Here is a 20,678-nt window from a genome sequence, read left to right on the forward strand (position 1 = left end):
ACACCCAAAATTCTTAAATTATAGTTCCTAAAAATGAGAATAACATAGTATCTACTACATGTAGAATGAACCAAATAGTTTTGACTCTATGACAATTAATGGCTGCCTTTGGAATGACCGAGATGGCACCGAGAGCCACTGTAGCTGCGAATCCAAGCACTGTAGGCCGCTGGATGGAAGCCAGTGAATGGCCGAATATTATTTCAATGTCTGATTCAAACTGATACGCTATATAGTGATACGCTATATAGTAGTATAGGAAAACATACACTAGAACAAAAAGGATGCTCGTAATCAGACAAGAAGCTCATCCCATAACAAACTGAATCAAGCTCTTCATATTGGCTTTACTCTCATCTAATGGATGGATTCGTATACACCAACACCATGAGGTTTCCTCAATTATTCTACTCTTTCTAATCACTGAAAAAATCATGAATTTGTACAACACTTACTAGAATATGGGATCTGTCATCAGCAAAAGAGAGAGATGCATGTTCCAGGGAGGAGAAGAAAGACCTTGTCGCTCTCGAGGTGAGAGGGGGTGCAGCTAATGCGGGGCTGGAGGTCCATAGTGTATTGGACCATGGAGCCGGACAGCCGGTGGTCCTTCTTCTCCACCTCGTCAGGTCTGCAAAATCATCAACTGGTTTCTATATTTTTGACATTTTGTAAAATGCAAAACTAAGTCTCTTGAGTTTAGATGTTAACGGGTGTTTTTTGAAACAAATACTTGACGGTAAGCACTCCAAAATTTCTCTTAAGCATACACTACTTGGACCTTATTATACGGTCTAGATTCAGTCAAATAATTAAATCATCATATGCTTGTTTGTTCCAGGGCCAGAAAACATATGCTGATATGCACAAGAAAGCACATGAAAACAAACACCAACTCTTGTCTACAGTTTCACAAACAAATCAGAAAAGATAAATCAGATCTGGTCCATCGTTTTTGTTTCAGGAGTTATGTGTTGGTTTTATAATTTTTCCTAGAACACGTGTAATGCTGAATTAAGGATTTACTGCACTACTACACCTAAGCCATATGAACTTCAGTATGGTGAACTTAAATGTATGTCTGTAGTTAAGCATAGCAGACTGTAAACTTTCCGTTCGCTTTCTATGATAACATTGGTTGCATTCTATGGGACAATCGACTTCATGGTCTTGGTTTCTTTGACTGGTAGGTAGCATGTGTAATGTCTCCCCTCATGGTCATTCATTGGTTCAGACTCCTGACCATTCTCCTGCAGAAGAACAGTAAGTATCTTTCGTTAACAGTTACAATTAGCTAGAGGAAGTACGTTTGTCGAACAGCAACCTCTGCAGCAAGGACTTTAGGTAAAAGAAAGACCCAAATTCAGGATTTCTAATGACAAGACAATGGCAAATCGACATATTCCCCCGTTTGAGAAATAGAGGATATGCACTACAAAATTTCTCTTAAGCATACACTACTTGGACCTTATTATACGGTCTAGATTCAGTCAAATAATAATCAGTCCATTCCCCACTCTTTTGGGATCTTAGCTAGTTACATACATTTAACATGTCATGGACTGATTATTATTTCTTGGTAGTATATCATCTTATTTGGCTTGAATTCTTACTCGCTAATCCCAGGAATTCAGAACTGAAGAAAAACACATGTTTTCCTTCAGCTGGAAGAACAGAATGAGGACTCGTCAGGAGTCAACTACTCACTCACCGGGTGGTATGGCAAATCGACTGGGTGGTACTCCACGCGGTACCTTGGCTCACGCGAGTTCTTCCTGAACGGCACACCTGAAAAATCACCAAAAATTCAGAGCGCAGCCCTCATCTTATTCTAGTACCTTGGGATGAGATCTTGGGATGAGATCGAGATACCTCGTTAGAGCAAAAGCATCGATAAACAGCACCACTCCATTAGCTTCTGGGCATGCTCTTTGTACACAGCATTGCGATCCGACTGGCGGTAAGGGCCGAAATCGCCACCAATGTACGGGCCTAAACAGGTACAAATATGAGCACACCAATTTGCAGGTAACAGATTATACTCTGCTACTCTACTGATTAACTACTCCAATTCAGTTGAATAAGCAAACACAATCCAAAGTAGGAGTTCGTTCTTAAACTCTAGTCATCAGGTATCCCTCGGTCACCTCAGAAGAACCCTGCCAGGGTGAAATGTGGGTGATGGTAAATACCTTAATCCCAGTCGAGGCCGAGCCAGGAGAGGTCGGTGAGGACGGCCTCCTCGGACTTCTTGGTGGAGCACTCGAGGTCGGTGTCCTCGACGCGGAGGACGAACTTTCCGCTCCTGGAGCACGCGAAGAGGTAGTTGAAGAGCGCGGTGCGGACGCCGCCGGTGGGCGATGGCGCGAAGCGGACACGGACGGGGCCGCCGCCGCCGCTGTCCGCGGAGGCGCGGGTGCCGCCCCAAGCGTCCGCCGCTCGTACCCGGCCTCCTGACCTTCCGATATATGTATATTGTATTATTAGATATAAGACATGACACAGAAATTTCTTAAAGATGTACTTAAGCTTTATGAACTAATTTCTTATCGATTGTAACTTGTAAGACAAGGAACACACTAGTGCCATATTATGAGATAAAGCTGTCCGCGCACACTGCTCATCTTTGAAGACGATGTAGGCATGCACACTGCTAAAGATATAAGAAGATAAGAGTTTGAAAAGCAACAGGCATACAATATGTTTGTGGCACAAAACAACTAAACAATTCCTTGTGTTCCATCATCGTCTTACAACATTGTGGTCTATTAATTTGGACATATATCAAGTTGCGGTACTATTTATACCAAGAACACGAAAGCTATGAAAACACATACAAATTCTGTGTAGGATGTGCCTTTCTGGTGTCACTGTGCTAGATATTTGTGCGCCGGCTCAGTACCATATAGCACAAGCATCATAACAGCACAAAGGGACTAAACTAAACTGGATATGGCGATTGCGTGGAGCTCTTTCTGGGCATAGAAGGCTTCCATTCCTAACTTGTAGCTACTTCCAAAGGCTGTGTGTGATATGATATCTGATGTTACCTCCTGGAAAGATTTGTCGAACACACCGAACGTGCTTTGGTGCAAGACACCGTCGTTTTCGTCATCGCCTAACATTCAAGGTGAAAACAATATGAGTACTAATTGCATACAAAATTAAACCATGCCTATGTTGTATTTTCATTCAGTGATGATTTGGTTCTTTTTTCAACAGGTCACTGATTTGACACTCTGTATATGATCGTTATTCTTCTCACTTAAAACTAGTACAAGGCGGGCAGATATCCATATTAAAATTCAGCTTGCTGTTCACGGAGATGGTGCCAAACCTGTGAGGAAATTTAGGAACTGTGTGGTGCTTAAATGGAATGGATCAGGGACCAAATCCAGGAATGCTGAGAGAGAATGCAGCTATGACCTGTGGAAAGATGTCCCTGAAGATGCAAAAATACAGATTGGTTAGTAAGAAGTTACTGTCACCAAAAGAAAGAACAGAGCAATGCAGAAACCATGGTTGATGGAAGAAAGACTTGGGTTGACTAGGACGAGGACCAAATCGACGTCTCGGTTCCGTGCCGCCACAGCGAGAGCAATGCACACTCCGATGGATTCGCCAACAAGATAGACTGGTCTGTCCGGTGCCCGTGACCTCTCTGATCTCACTGTCCTCTCTACGCACTCAACAAGACCTGCATTCATCACCCAAGTTCCATCCAGATTTTGCTTATCAGCAATGCCCCGGGATATGTGGCAATAGTCAAACTGGGATACTCCAAGATGAACATTTTCTTTAAGAATGCGGCATGGCATTTGTGTACTTCAGTTCTTAAAATCCACATGAGAAACACGCACCTTGGAAGGTGGTAAGGTCTTGGATGGGTTTATGCAAGCACCAAAGGTCGAACATTCTGCACAGTGGAAACAATCATTATCTGCGGTGGTGAGAAAACAAAAATACTACAAATATTGGATTCCTTGTGAGAGCATTTTTACTTTGCTTCAGACATAGTAAATAATTGCGAGATAGTAGTAGTAGTACTACTAGCAGCAGCAGAGCGAGGATGGATTTATTCATGGGCAGATAGGTAATTTCAAAGCTAGAGCAAATATTTTCCCGATCGTCCAAGGCACCATGCTAAGAGTAAATCGAACTGGGTAATGGAGGAGGAGGGGCAGAGGCAGTGAAATTACCGTTCGTTGGCGCTGAGCGGCGCTCCAAAGAAGAAGGTGACAGAGAGGAGCCACAAGTCAGAGTGGACGGCAACGAGGGAGAGCCAGTCGCGGCGGTTCATGCTGTTGCGGGCGAAATTGATGCAGAGGGCTGGCTCGGGCAGTTCGGGCGGCACCACCTCCGCCGGCAGCGACACCTCCCAGGTCCCGTCGGGGTGGCCGTAGAGGCAGAAGTTCTCCTTATCTGCGGGCAGAGAGAGACAAAACCCAGGCCGATCCAGTCAATCCCCGTCCATCCGGATCCCACCGCCCGGCGGCGGCAACCCAATGCATCCAATATGGGGGGCAACTCACCTGGGTCGCAGCTGTCGAAGAAGTCGTCGACATCTGCATGGCGGCACGAGGCGCAGGAGAGATGTGCGGTGTTAGATCTGCGGCGCTCGCGGGTGGCCCTTCAGCGCGGTGCTACGAGAGGGGCGAAGGAGATGAGGGGAGGGGGCACGGTCTGTTAGGGATTCAGGCCGAAACCCTAGCTAGCCACCTGGCACGCGGGGGGGGGGGGGCTAGATGCTGGCCGGAAGGGAAGGAGGCGTGGAGCGTCAGGAGCTCGGGGGAGTGCTTCCCGTCGCCGTAGCTCGCCAGAATAGGTGGACAAGGCAGGCGACGGCGGCGAGGGAGAGGAGTTCGTGGGGGAGAGAATAGATCACGAGACAAGACAGAGAGGGAGGTGGCGTTTGGTGGAGCTGGGTGAGCTCTCTCTCTCACGGGCTCTTTTTCCTTTTCTTTTTTTCTTTTTTTCTCTAGAGGAATGGATGGATGGATGGATATGTGGGTTCGATAGGTGGATGGATGGATATGTGCCACGTCATCGATCCGTGGTACAAACGTTTCCACCAATAGAAATCCAGCTCATGTAATTGTGTTTTCCATTTTTTTATAACTTCTAAGTTTTTCTACCCTCTTGGATCTACGAATGAGGGAACCACAGCTTCTTGGGTGATAGATCTGGCGGCTTCTAGCCTCGGCGCCATCTGAGCAACCTCGAAGGTGAAGGCCACCAAAACCCTAGACACGAGGTAAGGATACGGGTGGATGGCACGGGAGGATCTTGATGGATGGATGGACAAACACGACAATTCGTGGTGCGGCGGATATTACACCGATGAGCTATATGGGAGAGGAGGGTGGTGATAAGGAGATGGTCGGGTGGGGCGGGAATGGATCAGGGAGGAACATCGGGGAGGCCATCAACTATAAAGCAATATAAAATGTAGTTGCTTCACAAAATGAATATATTACCAGAAACAAAGATTGGGTGATGAGCTCACATGGATTGTTAGATGGGGCTAAAATTTTGAGGAGAGCTATGTTTTGGGCACATATAAGATGTGGAGAAAATTCAACTCATTATTATATTCCTATCTAGTATTTCCTTCACAAAGTTGTTAGCTGAACACAAACTTTGAAAATTTGTTGAGAAAGATTTACTAGGAAAATTGTGCCGAAAATTTTCATGAGGCAATGATTTGGGTACCCAAAAAATATGAGGGTAATCAAATAAATAGAAATTGCACTTCCTTCACAAAGTGCTATTCTGAACAGAATAGGAAAATGAGTATTGCTGAATTATTTTTGAACTATGGAAGGAAGGGTTTTCACATATTTTAGGAAAATATGATCCAAAGTATTTATGAGAATTTTTTTGAGAATTTTTGGAATGACAGAATAGTAGGTTGCTTCACAAACTAGGTGGGTTTGGCGTGTGACATAGAATGGACCCACGAGTGACATGTCAACATAGTTAGAACATGTTACGACATTTTTATAATCGTCGTAAAAGTTACGACGATCTCATCTTATGCGGTTACGATGTTTTTGACTCACATCATCGTAATTTATATGTAGATTTGATCCCCTCAAACGGTTTACGACAATCTCGGATGAAATCATCATAGATTTACGACGAATTCATCAACGACGTCTTAAAAAACATCATGTATGAGCATATTTCTTGTAGTGAGGGTCCACAATGGATTGACTTGCCAAGAGTACATGGGGCCTTTTAAGGGGAGTCGCACAAACATACAGTCAGGTCTAACCATTGTATAACGGTAATTTTTCATGGACCAAGAGGGTGAGAAAGCTAAACTCAGTGAGTTGGAAGCCCCCAAATGACCCATGATCAGGGAAAGGCCCAACATAGGATTGCAGAAGACAATGCTATTACTACCAAACAATCTGGGGACCAATAGCCCCAAGATAAGCCGAATTTATTCCACTGGTCACCATTGGCGCCTATGTTTGAACCGTGCATCATGGCAACTAGTCCTGTTTGTCTTTATAGCACCTATGTTTGAACGGTCGCATCATGGTGGCTCGGCCTCTTTGGCATCCATTGCACCCATGTTTGAATAGTCGTATTATGGCGGCTCGTCCTTTTGAGCGACTTCTAAATCGCCCGCCAATAAAGGAGGGCACCCATGTTTGAACGATCGCATCATGGCGGCTCGTCCTCTTGGGCGACTTTAAATCTTTTCGCCAATGAGGCAGCGGCCCCCGGGACCGGTTTGTCTTTCCTGCATTGAGTCGGAGTTCTTGAATTATTCAGCCTGGTTGAATCTACCGAGCCATGTCTGTGTAGCCCCCGAGTCTTAAGTCGACTCAAGGAGGCGACTTGAAAGTGTCCATACTTGACTGTGGCATAAGAGGCATAAGGTGGACGGTCGAACGATGGAATTTATCCAAACTCGAGAAGACGTAGTGAGGTGATGATCTTTCTGACGGTAATCATATGTCTTTGGCAAATATCGTGGCCAAACTGAGTGCATATGCCTCTTGGCCCATTGCTTTATTCTCATGTAGTTCGGCTCTCCTAGCTCCTCCAGGGACATTTTTCTTTTTCTTTGTCGCTTGCTTTGTATTGCTGGCTCAATGATGGCCGGCTCAAATTGTAGCTTCACCAGGGATGTTTCCTTCATGACAAGCTCTTCTGTTTCTTTTGATATGTTGAAGTAGATAGTATTGCGAGGGTAATGGGTTAATTCATCTATCCATTGAGTAACCCAGCGCGAGTGGGAGCTGGTGCGTGTCTTGACGATGTTGTGTACGACATGAATGTCATTTTTTCCTTTGCTCCAATGTTATTGGAGGAGACGGGACATGGGGACGGATTGCATGCATCTGTTGGGCGGCTCGTATGGGCGAGCACTGCACCGACGTGTTCACGTAGACTGGACCGCGGGGGCGGCGTTTTGCACGCGTCCATTGGGCGGCTCATATTGTTGGAAATATGCCCTAGAGGCAATAATAAAATGGTTATTATCATATTTCCTTGTTCATGATAATCGTCTATTGTTCATGCTATAATTGTATTAACAGGAAACAGTAATACATGCGTGAATAAATAGATCACAATGTGTCCCTAGCAAGCCTCTAGTTAGCTAGCTCGTTGATCAATAGATGATCATGGTTTCCTGATCATGGACATTGGATGTCATTGATAACGGGATCACATCATTAGGAGAATGATATGATGGACAAGACCCAATCCTAAGCATAGCACTAGATCGTGTTGTTCGTATGCTAAAGCTTTTCTAATGTCAAGTGTCTTTTCCTTCAACCGTGAGATTGTGCAACTCCCGGATACCATAGGAGTGCCTTGGGTGTATCAAACGTCACAACGTAACTAGGTGACTATAAAGGTGCACTACGGGTATCTCTGAAAGTGTCTGTTGGGTTGGTACGAATCGAGATCGGGATTTGTCACTCCGTATGACAGAGAGGTATCTCTGGGCCCACTCGATAGAACATCATCATGAGCTCAATGTGACTAAGGAGTTAGTCACAGGATGACATGCTATGGAACGAGTAAAGAGACTTACCAGTAACGAGATTGAACAAGGTATGGGTATACCGATGATCGAATCTTGGGCAAGTTCTATACCGACAAACAAAGGGAATTGTATACGGGATTGAATAAATCCTTGACATCGTGGTTCATCCGATGAGATCATCGTGGAACATGTGGGAGCCACCATGGGTATCCCGATCCCGCTGATGGTTATTGGCTCGAGAGTGTCTCGGTCATGTCTGCATGATTCCCGAACCCGTAGGGTCTACACACTTAAGGTTCGATGACGCTAGGGTTATAGGGAATTGTTATACGATGTTACTGAAGGGTGATCGGAGTCCCGGATGATATCTCGGACGTCACAAGGAGCTCTGGAATGGTCCGGAGGTAAAGATTGATATATAGGATGGATGGGTTTGGACGCCGGAAATGTTTCGGGCACCACCGGCAAAGTGTCGGGACCACCGGAAGGGTTCCGGAGGCCCACCGGGAGGGGCCACAAGCCCCGGAAGGCTACACGGGCCAAGTGCAGGAGGGAACCAGCCCCTAGGTGGGCTGGTGCACCCCCCCCCCCCACACACACACTTAGCCCAGGCGCACCAGAGAGGGAGGGAGGGGAATACCTAGGCGCTGGTGGGCCTAAGGCCCACCTAGGGGTGCGCCACCCCCTCTCCTCCGTGCCCCCCTCTCCCATCTAGCGCTCTCCCCCCAAGGGGGAAACCCTGAAGGGGGAGCCACCCCTCCCTTCCCCTATATATAGTGGGGGTTTTGGCCTTTGGAGACACGGGTTTTCAATCTCTCTCGACATAGCCCTGTCTCTCTTCTTCTTCCTCTCCCACGTGCTTCGCGAAGCCCTGCCGGGAGACCTCGTCTCTCCATCGACACCACGTCGTCGTGCTGCTGGAGATCTTCCCCAACGTCTCCCTCCTCCTTGCTGGACCAAGGTGCAGGAGACGTCACCGGGCTGCACGTGTGTTCAACGCGGAGGTGCCGTGATTCGGCACTAGATCGGAATCACACCGCGATCTGAATCGTCGCGAGTACGACTCCATCAACCGCGTTCTATCAATGCTTCCTCTTTGCAATCTTCAAAGGTATTAAGATCCACTCACCCCTCTATCATTGCTGGTCTCTCCATAGTAAGATCTGAATATGGCCTAATTTTTTTTGAATTTATGCTACGTTACCCAACAGTGGCATCCGAGCCAGGTTTTCTATGCGTAGATTCTATGCACGAGTAGAACACAAAAGGTTGTGGGCGCTGATTTGTCAATTGCTTGCCGCTACTAGTCTTATTATTTTCGGTGGTATTGTGGGATGAAGTGGCCCGGACCGACATTACACGTACACTTACATGAGACAGGTTCCACCGGCCGACATGCACACTGTGCATAAGAGGTGGCTAGCGGGTGTTTGTCTCTCCCACTCTAGTTAGATTGGATTTGATGAAAAGGGTCCTTATGAAGGGTAAATAGCTTTGGCATATCATTGTTGTGGCTGTCACGTAGGTAAGAAGGCGTTCTTGCTAGAAACCCAAATCAGCCACGTAAAACTTGCAACAACAATTACAGGATGTCTAACTTGTTTTTGCAGGGTTTGACATGTGAAGTGATATGGCCAAAGTTGTGATGTTGCATGTGTGATGTATGAGATGATCATGTTATTGTAATATGATTCATGACTTGCATGTCGATGAGTGTGACAACCGGCAGGAGCCATAGGAGTTGTCTTAATTTATTGTATGAGATGCAACACCATGTGTTTACTACTTTTACTTCATTGCTAACGGTTAGCTATAGTAGTAGTAGTTGGCGTGACGACTTCACGGAGACACGATGATGGAGATCATGGTGTCACGCCGGTGACAATGGTGATCATACGATGCCCGAAGATGGAGGTCGAAGGAGCAAAGATGATAATGGCCATATCATGTCACTATGTGATTGCATGTGATGTTTATCATGTTTTTCATCTTATTGCTTAGAACGACGGTAGCATAATAATATGATCCCTCCTAAAATTTTGAGAACGTATTCCCCTAAGTGTTCACCGTTGCGAAGGATCGTTATCTCGAAGCACCACGTGATGATCGGGTGTGATAGATTCTAACGTTCGCATACAACGGGTGTAAGCCAGATTTACACACGCAAAACACTTAGGTTGACTCGACGAGCTTAGGATGTACAGACATGGCGTCAAATACAAGAGACCGAAAGGTCGAACATGAGTCGTGTGGTTGAATACGATCAGCATGAAGTTGCTCATCATGACGACTAGTCCGTCTCACCTGATGATCGGACACGGGTTAGTCGACATGGATCATGTATCACTTAGATGACTAGAGGGATGTCGATTTAAGTGGGACTTCATGCTTAATTTGATTAAATGAACTTAATTGTCATGAACTTAGTCTAAAAGTTGTCTTTATAAATATTGTAGATGGCCAACATCAACCTCAATTTCAACGCATTCCTAGAGAAAAACAAGCTGAAAGATGATGGTAGCAACTATGCGGACTGGGTCCGCAACTTGAAGCTCATCCTCGAAGCAGCTAAAAAGGCTTATGTCCTTGATGCGCCGCTAGGTGACCCTCCTCCTCCCACAGCAGCCCAGGACATTCTGAACGTCTGGCAAACGCGGAGTGATGACTACTCTCTGGTTTGGTGTGGCATGTTATACAGTTTGGAAACGGGGCTCCAAAGGCGTTTTGAGCAACACGGTGCATATGAGATGTTCCAAGAGCTGAAACTAGTTTTTCAAGCTCATGCCCGTGTCGAGAGATATGAAGTATCTGACAAATTCTTTAGATGTAAGATGGAGGAGAACAGTTCTGTCAGTGAGCATATACTCAAAATGTCTGGGTTACACGGTCGTCTGACTTCACTTGGAGTCAAACTTCCGGGTGACGCTATAATTGACAGAATCCTCCAGTCTCTCCCACCAAGCTACAAGGGTTTTGTGCTGAACTACAACATGCAAGGGATGGAAAAGACCATTCCTGAGTTGTACTCGATGCTGAAATCTGCAGAAGTAGAAATCAAGAAAGAGCATCAAGTGTTGATGGTCAATAAGACCACCAGTTTTAAGAAGGGCAAGGGTAAGAAGAACTTCAAGAATGATGGCAAAGCTGTTGCCGCGCCCGGTAAGCCAGATACCGGGAAGAAGAAAAAGAATGGACCCAAGCTTGAGACTGAGTGCTTCTATTGTAAGGGAAAAGGTCACTGGAAGTGGAACCGCCCCAAGTACTAAGCGGACAAGAAGGCCGACAACGTAAAAGGTATATATGATATATATGTTATTGATGTGTACCTTACTAGTGCTCGTAGTAGCTCCTGGGTATTTGATACCGGTGTTGTTGCTCACATTTGCAACTCAAAGCAGGAACTGCGGAATAAGCGGAGACTGGCCAAGGACGAGGTGACGATGCGCGTCGGGAATGGCTCCAAGGTCGATGTGATCGTCGTCGGTACGCTGCCTCTACATCTACCTTCGGGATTAGTTTTAAACCTTAATAATTATTATTTAGTACCAGCTTTGAGCATGAATATTGTATCAGGTTCTTGCTTAATGCGAGACGGCTACTCATTTAAGTCAGAGAATAATGGTTGTTCTATTTATATGAGTGATATATTTTATGGTCATGCCCCGCTGGTGAATGGTTTATTCTTGATGAATCTTGATCGTGACGTTACACATATTCATAGTGTGAGTACCAAAAGATGTAAAGTTGATAATGATAGTCCCACATACTTGTGGCACTGCCGCCTTGGTCATATCGGTGTTAAGCGCACGAAGGAGCTCCATACTGATGGACTATTAGAGTCTCTTGACTTTGAATCATTTGACACATGCGAGCCGTGCCTCATGGGAAAGATGACTAAGACTCCATTCTCAAGAATAATGGAGAGAGCGGCAGACTTATTGAAAATAATACATACTGATGTATGTGGTCCAATGAACGTTGAAGCTCGCGGTGGCTACTATTATGTTCTCACTCTCGCCGATGATTTGAGTAGGTATGGGTATATCTACTTAATGAAGCACAAATCTGAGACATTTCAAAAGTTCAAGGAATTTCAGAGTGAGGTTGAGAATCAACGTGACAGAAAAATTAAGTGTCTACGATCTGATCGTGGAGGAGAATATTTGAGTCACGAGTTTGGCACACACCTAAGGAAGTGTGGAATTGTTTCACAACTGACGCCACCTGGCACACCGCAATGTAACGGAGTGTCTGAACATCGTAATCGCACTTTATTAGATATGGTACGATCTATGATGTCTCTTACTGACTTACCGCTTTTGTTTTGGGGATACGCATTAGAAACTGCAGCATTCACTTTAAATAGGGCACCGTCTAAATCCATTGAGATGACACCATATGAACTATGGTTTGGCAAGAAACCTAAGCTGTCGTTTCTAAAAGTTTGGGGCTGCGATGCTTATGTGAAGAAACTTCAACAAGAAAAGCTCAAACCCAAAGCGGAGAAATGTGTATTCATAGGATACCCTAAGGAAACTATTGGGTATACCTTCTATCTTAGATCCAAAGGTAAAACATTTGTTGCCAAGAACGGATCCTTTCTAGAGAAAGAGTTTCTCTCAAAAGAACTAAGTGGGAGGAAAGTAGAACTCGATGAGGTAATTACACTCCCTCTCGAATCGGAGAGTAGCGCAGCGCGGGAAATTGTTCCTCTGGCGCCTACACCAACTAGAAAGGAAGTTAATGATAATGATCATGAAGCTTTGGATCAAGTTGCTACTGAACCACGAAGGTCCACAAGGGTACGATCCGCACCAGAGTGGTTCGGCAACCTTGTGATGGAAATCATGTTGTTAGACAACGGTGAACCTTCAAACTATGAGGAAGCAATGGCGGGCCCGGATTCCAACAAATGGCTTGAGGCTATGAAATCCGAGATAGGATCCATGTATGAGAACAAAGTATGGGCTTTGGTGGACTTGCCCGATGATCGGCAAGCCATAGAAAATAAATGGATCTTTAAGAAGAAGACTGATGCAAACGGTAATGTGACCGTTTACAAATCTCGACTTGTCGCAAAGGGTTTTCGACAAATTCAAGGAGTTGACTACGATGAGACTTTCTCTCCCGTAGCGAAGCTGAAGCCAGTCCGAATCATGTTAGCAATTGCCACTTTATATGATTATGAAATTTGGCAAATGGACGTCAAAACAGCGTTCCTTAACGGGTATCTTAAGGAAGGGTTGTATATGATGCAACCAGAAGGTTTTTCGACCCTAAGAGTGCTAACAAGGTATGCAAGCTCCAGGGCTCCATCTATGGGCTGGTGCAAGCATCTCGGAGTTGGAACGTTCGCTTTAATGAGGTGATTAAAGTGTTTGGGTTCATACAAGTTTATGGAGAAGCCTGTCTATACAAGAAAGTGAGTGGGAGCTCTGTAGCTTTCCTCATATTATATGTGGATGCCATATTATTGATGGGGAATAATATAGAGTTATTGGAGAGCATAAAGGCCTATTTGAACAAGAGTTTTTCAATGAAGGACCTTGGAGAAGCTGCATAAATATTAGGCATCAAGATCTATAGAGATAGATCGAGACGCCTCATAGGTATTTCGCAAAGGACATACCTTGACAAGATATTGAAGAAGTTCAATATGGAAACCTCAAAGAAGGGGTTCTTGCCAGTTTTGCAAGGTATGAGATTGAGTAAGACTAAGTCACCGACCATGACAGCAGATAGAGAGAAGATGGGTATTGTCCCCTACGCTTCAGCCGTAGGCTCTCTAATGTATGCCATGCTGTGTACCATACCTGATATAAACCTTGCCATAAGTTTGGTAGGGAGGTACAAAGTGATCCTGGTATGGAACACTGGACAGTGGTCAAAAATATCCTTAAGTACCTAAAGAGGACTAAGGAGACGTTTCTCGTTTATGAAGGTGACGAAGAGGTCGTCGTAAAGGGTTACGTTGATGCTAGCTTCGACACAGATCCGGATGACTCTAATCACAGACCAGATACATGTATGTTTTGAATAGCGGGGCAGTGAGCTGGTGCAGCAGCAAGCAAGAAGTCATGGCAGCATCTACATGTGAAGCGGAGTACATAGCTGCTTCAAAAGTGGCTCATGAAGGGATTTGGATGAAGGAGCTCATCACCGACCTTGGAGTGGTTCCAAGCGTGTCGGGTCCGATGACACTCTTCTATGATAACACTGGGGCTATTGCCATAGCCAAGGATCCCAGGTTTCACCGGAAGACCAAGCATATCGAACGCCGCTACAACTCCATCCAGGACCATGTCCAGAGTGGAGTAATAGATATTTGTAAAGTGCACATGGATCTGAATATTGCAGATCCGCTGACTAAACCTCTTCCTCGAGCAAAACATGATCAACACCACAATGCTATGGGTGTTCGATACATCACAATGTAACTAGATTATTGACTCTAGTGCAAGTGGGAGACTGTTGGAAATATGCCCTAGAGGCAATAATAAAATGGTTATTATCATATTTCCTTGTTCATGATAATCATCTATTGTTCATGCTATAATTGTATTAACAAGAAACAATAATACATGTGTGAATAAATAGATCACAATGTGTCCCTAGCAAGCCTCTAGTTGGCTAGCTCGTTGATCAATAGATGATCATGGTTTCCTGATCATGGACATTGGATGTCATTGATAACGGCATCACATCATTAGGAGAATGATGTGATGGACAAGACCCAATCCTAAGCATAGCACTAGATCGTGTTGTTCGTATGCTAAAGCTTTTCTCATGTCAAGTATATTTTTCTTCGACCGTGAGATTGTGCAACTCCCGGATACCGTAGGAGTGCTTTGGGTGTATCAAACGTCACAACGTAACTGGATGACTATAAAGGTGCACTACGGATATCTCCGAAAGTGTGTGTTGGGTTGGTACGAATCGAGATCGGGATTTGTCACTCCGCATGACGGAGAGGTATCTCTCGGCCCACTCGGTAGAACATCATCATGAGCTCAATGTTACTAAGGAGTTAGTCACAGGATGACGTGCTACGGAATGAGCAAAGAGACTTACCAGTAACGATACAAAGGGAATACTGACGATTAAATCTCGGGCAAGTTCTGTACCGACAGACAAAGGGAATTGTATAGGGGATTGATTAAATCCTTGACATCATGGTTCATCTTATGAGATCATCGTGGAACATGTGGGAGCCACCATGGGTATCCAAATCCCGCTGATGGTTATTGGCAGGAGAGTGTCTCGGTCATGTCTGGATGATTCCTGAACCCGTAGGGTCTACACACTTAAGGTTTGATGACGCTAGGGTTATAGGGAATTGTTATACGAGGTTACCGAAGGATGTTCGGAGTCCCGGATGTGATCCCGGACGTCACGAGGAGCTCCGGAATGGTTCGGAGGTAAAGATTGATATATAGGATGGATGGGTTTGGACGTCGGAAATGTTTCGGGCACCACCGGCAAAGTGCCAGGACCACCGGAAGGGTTCCGGAGGCCAACCGGGAGGGGCCACAAACCCGAAAGGCTACATGGGCCAAGTGCCAGAGGGAACCAGCCCCTAGCTGGGCTGGTGGGCCCCGCACACTCAGCCCAGGGGCACCAGAGAGGGAGGGAGGGGAAACCCTAGGCGCTGGTGGGCCTAAGGCCCACCTAGGGGTGCGCCACCCCCTCTCCTCCCTGGCCACCGCCCTCCTCTCCCATCTAGGGCTGCCCCCCAAGGGGGAAACCCTAAAGGGAGCTCCACCCCTCCCTTCCCCTATATATAGTGGGGGTTTTGGCCTTTGGAGACACGGGTTTTCAATCTCTCTCGGCGCAGCCCTGTCTGTGTTCTTCCTCCTCTCCCACGGTGCTTGGCGAAGCCCTGCCGGGAGACCTCGTCTCTCCATCGACACCACGTCGTCGTGTTGCTGGAGATCTTCTGTAACATCCCAATTTTCCTAAATTCGGATGTTAATAGATCATTCATATGCATCTCATATTTTTATGCATTATTTGCTCTTCTGAGAATTTTATTCTTTTTGCAACTTCGGGCAATTTATTGGAGTGGAGATAATATGACTTCTCCCGTGTGAAATAAAAAGTTCGTGAAATTTAAAATGTCATTTGGAGTTATCGTTTTGGTTTCGCAAATTTTATAATGCCCGAAATTATTTTTAGTTAAGTTTTAAATGCTATTTGTGTGGCCAATTGCATTAAAAATATTTTCAAAATTTTGCGTTAGGTGGAACTAGGTTTCCTTTAGTATTTATTAGGATATTTATTTTTATACTTATATATATACCTATATTAGATTTTAATATATGTATCTATATATATACTTATAAATATATATTACTATATGCGTTTGGTTTTAATATACATACATATGTATTTTTGTATACGTATATTATCGCTATTATTTTCTTTTTCTCTGTTTGTTTTTCTTTAAAGAAATTATATATATATATATTATTTTTAATACTTTTTATTTTTTTTCTATTTTTTTACTTTAAAAAAAAACTGTACTAACCGGCCCAGCTGGCCAGGCCAGGCCGGACCGCACCAGCAGCACCGAGCTAGTGCCCAGCCCCAGGCTCGCATTGCCCCAGCGCGCCACAGCCCAGCTGGCAGGAGCCATCGCTCCAGGCTCTTGCCCCATGAGCCCCAGGCTCGTTAGTTGCCCAGGTAGCCAGCTTTGCACACGAGCTTGCTCGAGAGACCGAGTCCCAGGACCCACAGCAGCACCCAGCGAGGCCAGCGGCCAGGAGACCCAGCGACCGAGGGCAGCCTCCATAACCCCAGCGCCAGGACTTCGACCCCGAGCCGGTTTCTCCCTTCGCCCGAGACCGAGGTGGACTCCTCCTCGCATGACTTCTTCTCGCGATAAAGTCCAGGAGCCCGATCTCCCCTGTCCCGATTCTCTCCTGTCACCCCATCTCGCCTAGATCGCAGAGGAGCCGCCCCTCACCGCGCCGACGCCGGAGCCGCCATCGCCGGAGCACCTCACCATCCACCGGAGTTCGCGAAGCCGTTCACCGGAGTTTGCGTACGTCACCGGAGTTTGTCCGACCGCCACCGGAGAAGCACCATCAGAGGCACCACACCGAGACGGTTCCGTTTTTCCCCGTTGTTCGTGGTGAGAACGCCCGCACGAGCGATTCATCAAGTCCTGATGAACAGCTTCAGGACGAATTTCAATCTATTTTAATCTGTTTTTAGCTCTGTCAGATTCTCGGTATAATTTTGAAACGCGTTTATCTTTTTACTCGTAACTCCGATTCAGGAAATTCTTTTTCCTGTGATCTCGTATTGATGAGTAGAACATGTTAGAACCAGTGGTTTTCAGTTTTACGAAAATTAATTTTTTTGTTAAAACAGATTATTTTAACCTACCGGAGGCCATATTTTGCAAACCGTTCATCCGGTTTAGTTGATTCTTTTTGCGTTGTCATCGTATCAGCATGTAGATGATTTTATACCTGCTGCCATGCTATTTATGCTTTGGTTTTAAACAAGTTGTTTTATTGCCGATGATCTTATTTGGTGTTATGTGATTGTGGTGATTGATTGGTGTGATTGTTTGCAACGTGTAGATTGTGCGGAGTGCGACGCAAACTATTGTCAGGAGTGTGACTTTCTGAATCAGAATCAAGGCAAGTTACATGTTGATCATCCTTTACCTATTATTTTTCTATGCATGTAGTATTATATCACCCTATGAAAATTATGCATGTATAAGAAGATTATTATTGCTATGCTATTGAGCTATATCCCCTCGTCATTGAAAGATCGTGCTAGATATATTTTGCTATGTTATGTAGACGGGGATTGGTTCCTGTATTCATTGAGATTATGTGAGGATTACTACAAAATAAATTTGAGTAGTAATTCAGGATATAATACACCTCTGGGCGGATATGGTATTGCTGGGTGGTTTCAAGAACATCATGGTTTCTACCCTCTGAATGTAAGTGGAATGCCGCCCAGGTTCAAAAAGATCAGACAGACTTAGTGACTAGTAGCTTCCTTGTGCGACCACTGGCCATTATGGGCTCTGGCTTAGTTGATCAGTCGTGGAAACCTTACCCGGATGTGCCAGCTGATGTAGCTATGATAGGTGGGATGGGCCTCCTGTGGGACTAGGTGACTGCTTCTGAAAGACTTCGTCTCAATCTTCGGGTTGGGTCCAGTGGGTACAGCGTACTAACCTCTGCAGAGTGTATAAACTAATCATGATTAGCCGTGTCCCCGGTTATGGACAATTTTGAGCAGCTAGGCCATTACAGTTGTTGGATGATCTTGACAGATGACACACTTAATAAAACTTGGTGGGAAACTTAATAATGGTAATAGGTTGGAGTTGGAGATGCCAATTCAACCATATGTGAATTATTTAGCAAACTAATTAAAACTTGACTATTAGGTAGCTATGAGGATAAAATCAGCTTTCTGCAAAATAACCATCAGCCTTTCTTTTGTTATACTATGCATATACCTGTAGGTCTGTTATATTTCTTTTCCTGTGTAACTTGCCAATACATTCAAAGTATTGACCTATATGGCTGCAACGTATCATGTTGCAGGATATTCAGACGAGGAGTAAGGTACCGTTAGGGTCGCGAGTCTTCACTCAACATCGCCAGTGGGCTATGATGGGACTCATCGTTATTATTCTGCTACTTTTCCGCTGTTTATTAGTATAAAGCTAGCTAAGTGCTATGCAGATTGTTATATTTTATAAATTCTGGATCATACGTTATTATAAATGATGCACTTGCTATATCTGGTTTTCATCTATACTGTGTGTGCTAGCGAGTCGATCCAGAGACTAGCACGGTAAAGCACAGAGACTCAAATCCTTCGAGGTTTGGTCGTTACATCTTCCCCAACCTCTCCCTCCTCCTTGCTGGATCAAGGTGTGGGAGAGATCACAAGGCTGCACGCGTGTTGAACGCGGAGATGGCGTGATTCGGCACTAGATCGGAATCACACCGCGATCTGAATCGCCGCGAGTACGACTCCATCAACCACATTCTAGCAAGGCTTCTGCTTAGCGATCTTCAAAGGTATGAAGATCCACTCACCCCTCTCTCGTTGCTGGTCTCTCCATAGTAAGATATGAACATGGCGTAGAATTTTTTTGAATTTATGCTACGTTACCCAACACATATAGGCGAGCACTACACCGGTATGTTGATGTAGACTGGACCGCTGGGGCGGCGTCTTGCGCGCGTATGTTGGGCGGCTCATATAGGCGAGCACAGCACCGATATATTGAGTTTAGTGCGAGAGATGTCCGACGATTTAGCACGGACGCGAGAATCGGTTGCGGCGTTGTAAGCCACCTTGGTCACGCAGACTTGAGAGTTGGCCACATCATTGTAAGACGGCTTGGTCGCGCAGACATGAGAGTTGGCCGCGTCATTATAAGCCGGCGCAATGCGACACAGATGAACACCGGTCGAGACTGATTTTGGCACGCCTCCATCTCAGTGGTATCGTGACGCTTTGGTAATGAATAATTGCCGTGTGTAAAAATATCACTGACCAAAGTAATTCACAAGAAATAATATATGCTATATAAAATAGATGAAGTAGATAGCACCTGTTTTTTCTGTCGGACGAATGCGGACGGCGGTGATCGATCGGACTACCGCGTCCAACATAATAGTAGCACTTACATGGGCCTTTCTTTTATTTTTGAATAACTAGCAAAAGGGCCCATGCATTGCAACGGGAGAAATAAATACCACACGCTCTTAATTTATAAAAAATGTTCTATAATTTGAGAATTTATAGTTACGATACAAATAAAGATTGTCTTATTAAACGTTTAACGGATAAAATAATATCATAATTAAATTCTACATATTTTTCTAATAAAATTCCATGTATAATATGTTAAATTTGGAGTTACGGTTTAAAAGATATGAGTATTTAAAAAATATTTAATATATACTACGAGTTTAATGTCATAAACAGTAAGGGCTTTTTTGTAAAATCACATCGGTGGGTTTTCCGACGGAAGCGATAGCCTCTTTATTATTAACTAGCACAAATGCCCGTGCATTGCAACGGGAGAAAATAATCCTTCCTCTCCACGCCAAGTTGAGTGAGGAATCTAGCACAGAAGGACCCAAATACGGCCAACACAACGCGCCACCGGAAAATTGGAACACATCCGGTCTAGCATTGTCAAGTTGGACATAGTTGAGAACTGTCCATGAGGTGCCCAGCTGAACCTGTTCATTCAGATGGACCTCGCCAAGCCAACAATATCTTAAAGCCATCGATGGCTATGGAGAGCTTCCCGAACTGTGCGCTTATTCAGGATGCACGGATTGATCTTCAGTAGCAAGGATGGTGCAAAATCACTAACAGCAAAGCCTTCCATCCATTTGTCAGACCAAAAAAAGTTGTACGCCCATCTCCCACATCAATCAATATGACCAAACTATTAAAGAACCGACATACAAAATCGTCCACCGCTTCCAGTAATCCTTGCCATGGTCTCTTAGGATCTGATCTTCTCATCCACTCCCATCTCATCCGAAGAGCTACGACCTGTAGCTGCAAGTTTTTGACTCCCAATCCTCTGAAACAATATGGTCTGCACACATTTTGCCAAGCAACCAAGCTCACCTCGCATCACAGCTAGCCGGAGGCTGGG

The 20,678-nt window shown here is 45.0% G+C and overlaps 2 protein-coding genes across 2 annotated transcripts; both read right to left on the minus strand.

Annotated features, from left to right (window-relative positions):
• Window positions 1-747: 747 nt before the first annotated feature.
• LOC123428398 lies at window positions 748-2,645 on the minus strand. Its single transcript, XM_045112592.1, has 5 exons — window positions 2,618-2,645; window positions 2,193-2,511; window positions 1,873-1,992; window positions 1,712-1,788; window positions 748-1,250 (listed from the first exon to the last, which is right to left on the minus strand). Exons 1-4 carry the CDS (start codon window positions 2,643-2,645, stop codon window positions 1,761-1,763), a joined length of 495 nt encoding a protein of 164 aa, XP_044968527.1. The 3' UTR covers window positions 748-1,250; window positions 1,712-1,760.
• On the minus strand, window positions 2,394-16,802 carry LOC123428399. Its single transcript, XM_045112593.1, has 9 exons — window positions 16,552-16,802; window positions 4,533-4,630; window positions 4,200-4,422; window positions 3,861-3,916; window positions 3,561-3,697; window positions 3,338-3,442; window positions 3,051-3,118; window positions 2,581-2,650; window positions 2,394-2,453 (listed from the first exon to the last, which is right to left on the minus strand). The coding sequence occupies exons 1-6, from the start codon at window positions 16,800-16,802 to the stop codon at window positions 3,368-3,370; spliced, it is 840 nt and encodes a 279-aa protein (XP_044968528.1). The 3' UTR covers window positions 2,394-2,453; window positions 2,581-2,650; window positions 3,051-3,118; window positions 3,338-3,367.
• Window positions 16,803-20,678: the final 3,876 nt, after the last annotated feature.

This window comes from Hordeum vulgare, chromosome 2H, assembly GCF_904849725.1.
Source record: "Hordeum vulgare subsp. vulgare chromosome 2H, MorexV3_pseudomolecules_assembly, whole genome shotgun sequence".
NCBI lineage: Eukaryota > Viridiplantae > Streptophyta > Magnoliopsida > Poales > Poaceae > Hordeum > Hordeum vulgare.

Bases quoted from the DNA above. Each gene is read 5' to 3' on its own strand.
- LOC123428398 (XM_045112592.1), bottom strand. From the start codon at position 2,645: ATGCCTACATCGTCTTCAAAGATGAGCA. The intron at 2,512-2,617 runs GTGTGCGCGGAC...TACATCTTTAAG, and splicing joins ATCGTCTTCAAAGATGAGCA to AAATTTCTGTGTCATGTCTT. The intron at 1,993-2,192 runs GTATTTACCATC...GTACCTGTTTAG, and splicing joins CGGCCTCGACTGGGATTAAG to GCCCGTACATTGGTGGCGAT.
- LOC123428399 (XM_045112593.1), bottom strand. From the start codon at position 16,802: ATGGAGGCTGCCCTCGGTCGCTGGGTCTCCTGGCCGCTGGCCTCGCTG. The intron at 3,917-4,199 runs GTAATTTCACTG...TCCACTGTGCAG, and splicing joins CCGCTCAGCGCCAACGAACG to AATGTTCGACCTTTGGTGCT. The intron at 3,443-3,560 runs GTCCTCGTCCTA...TTGCATCTTCAG, and splicing joins GGAACCGAGACGTCGATTTG to GGACATCTTTCCACAGGTCA.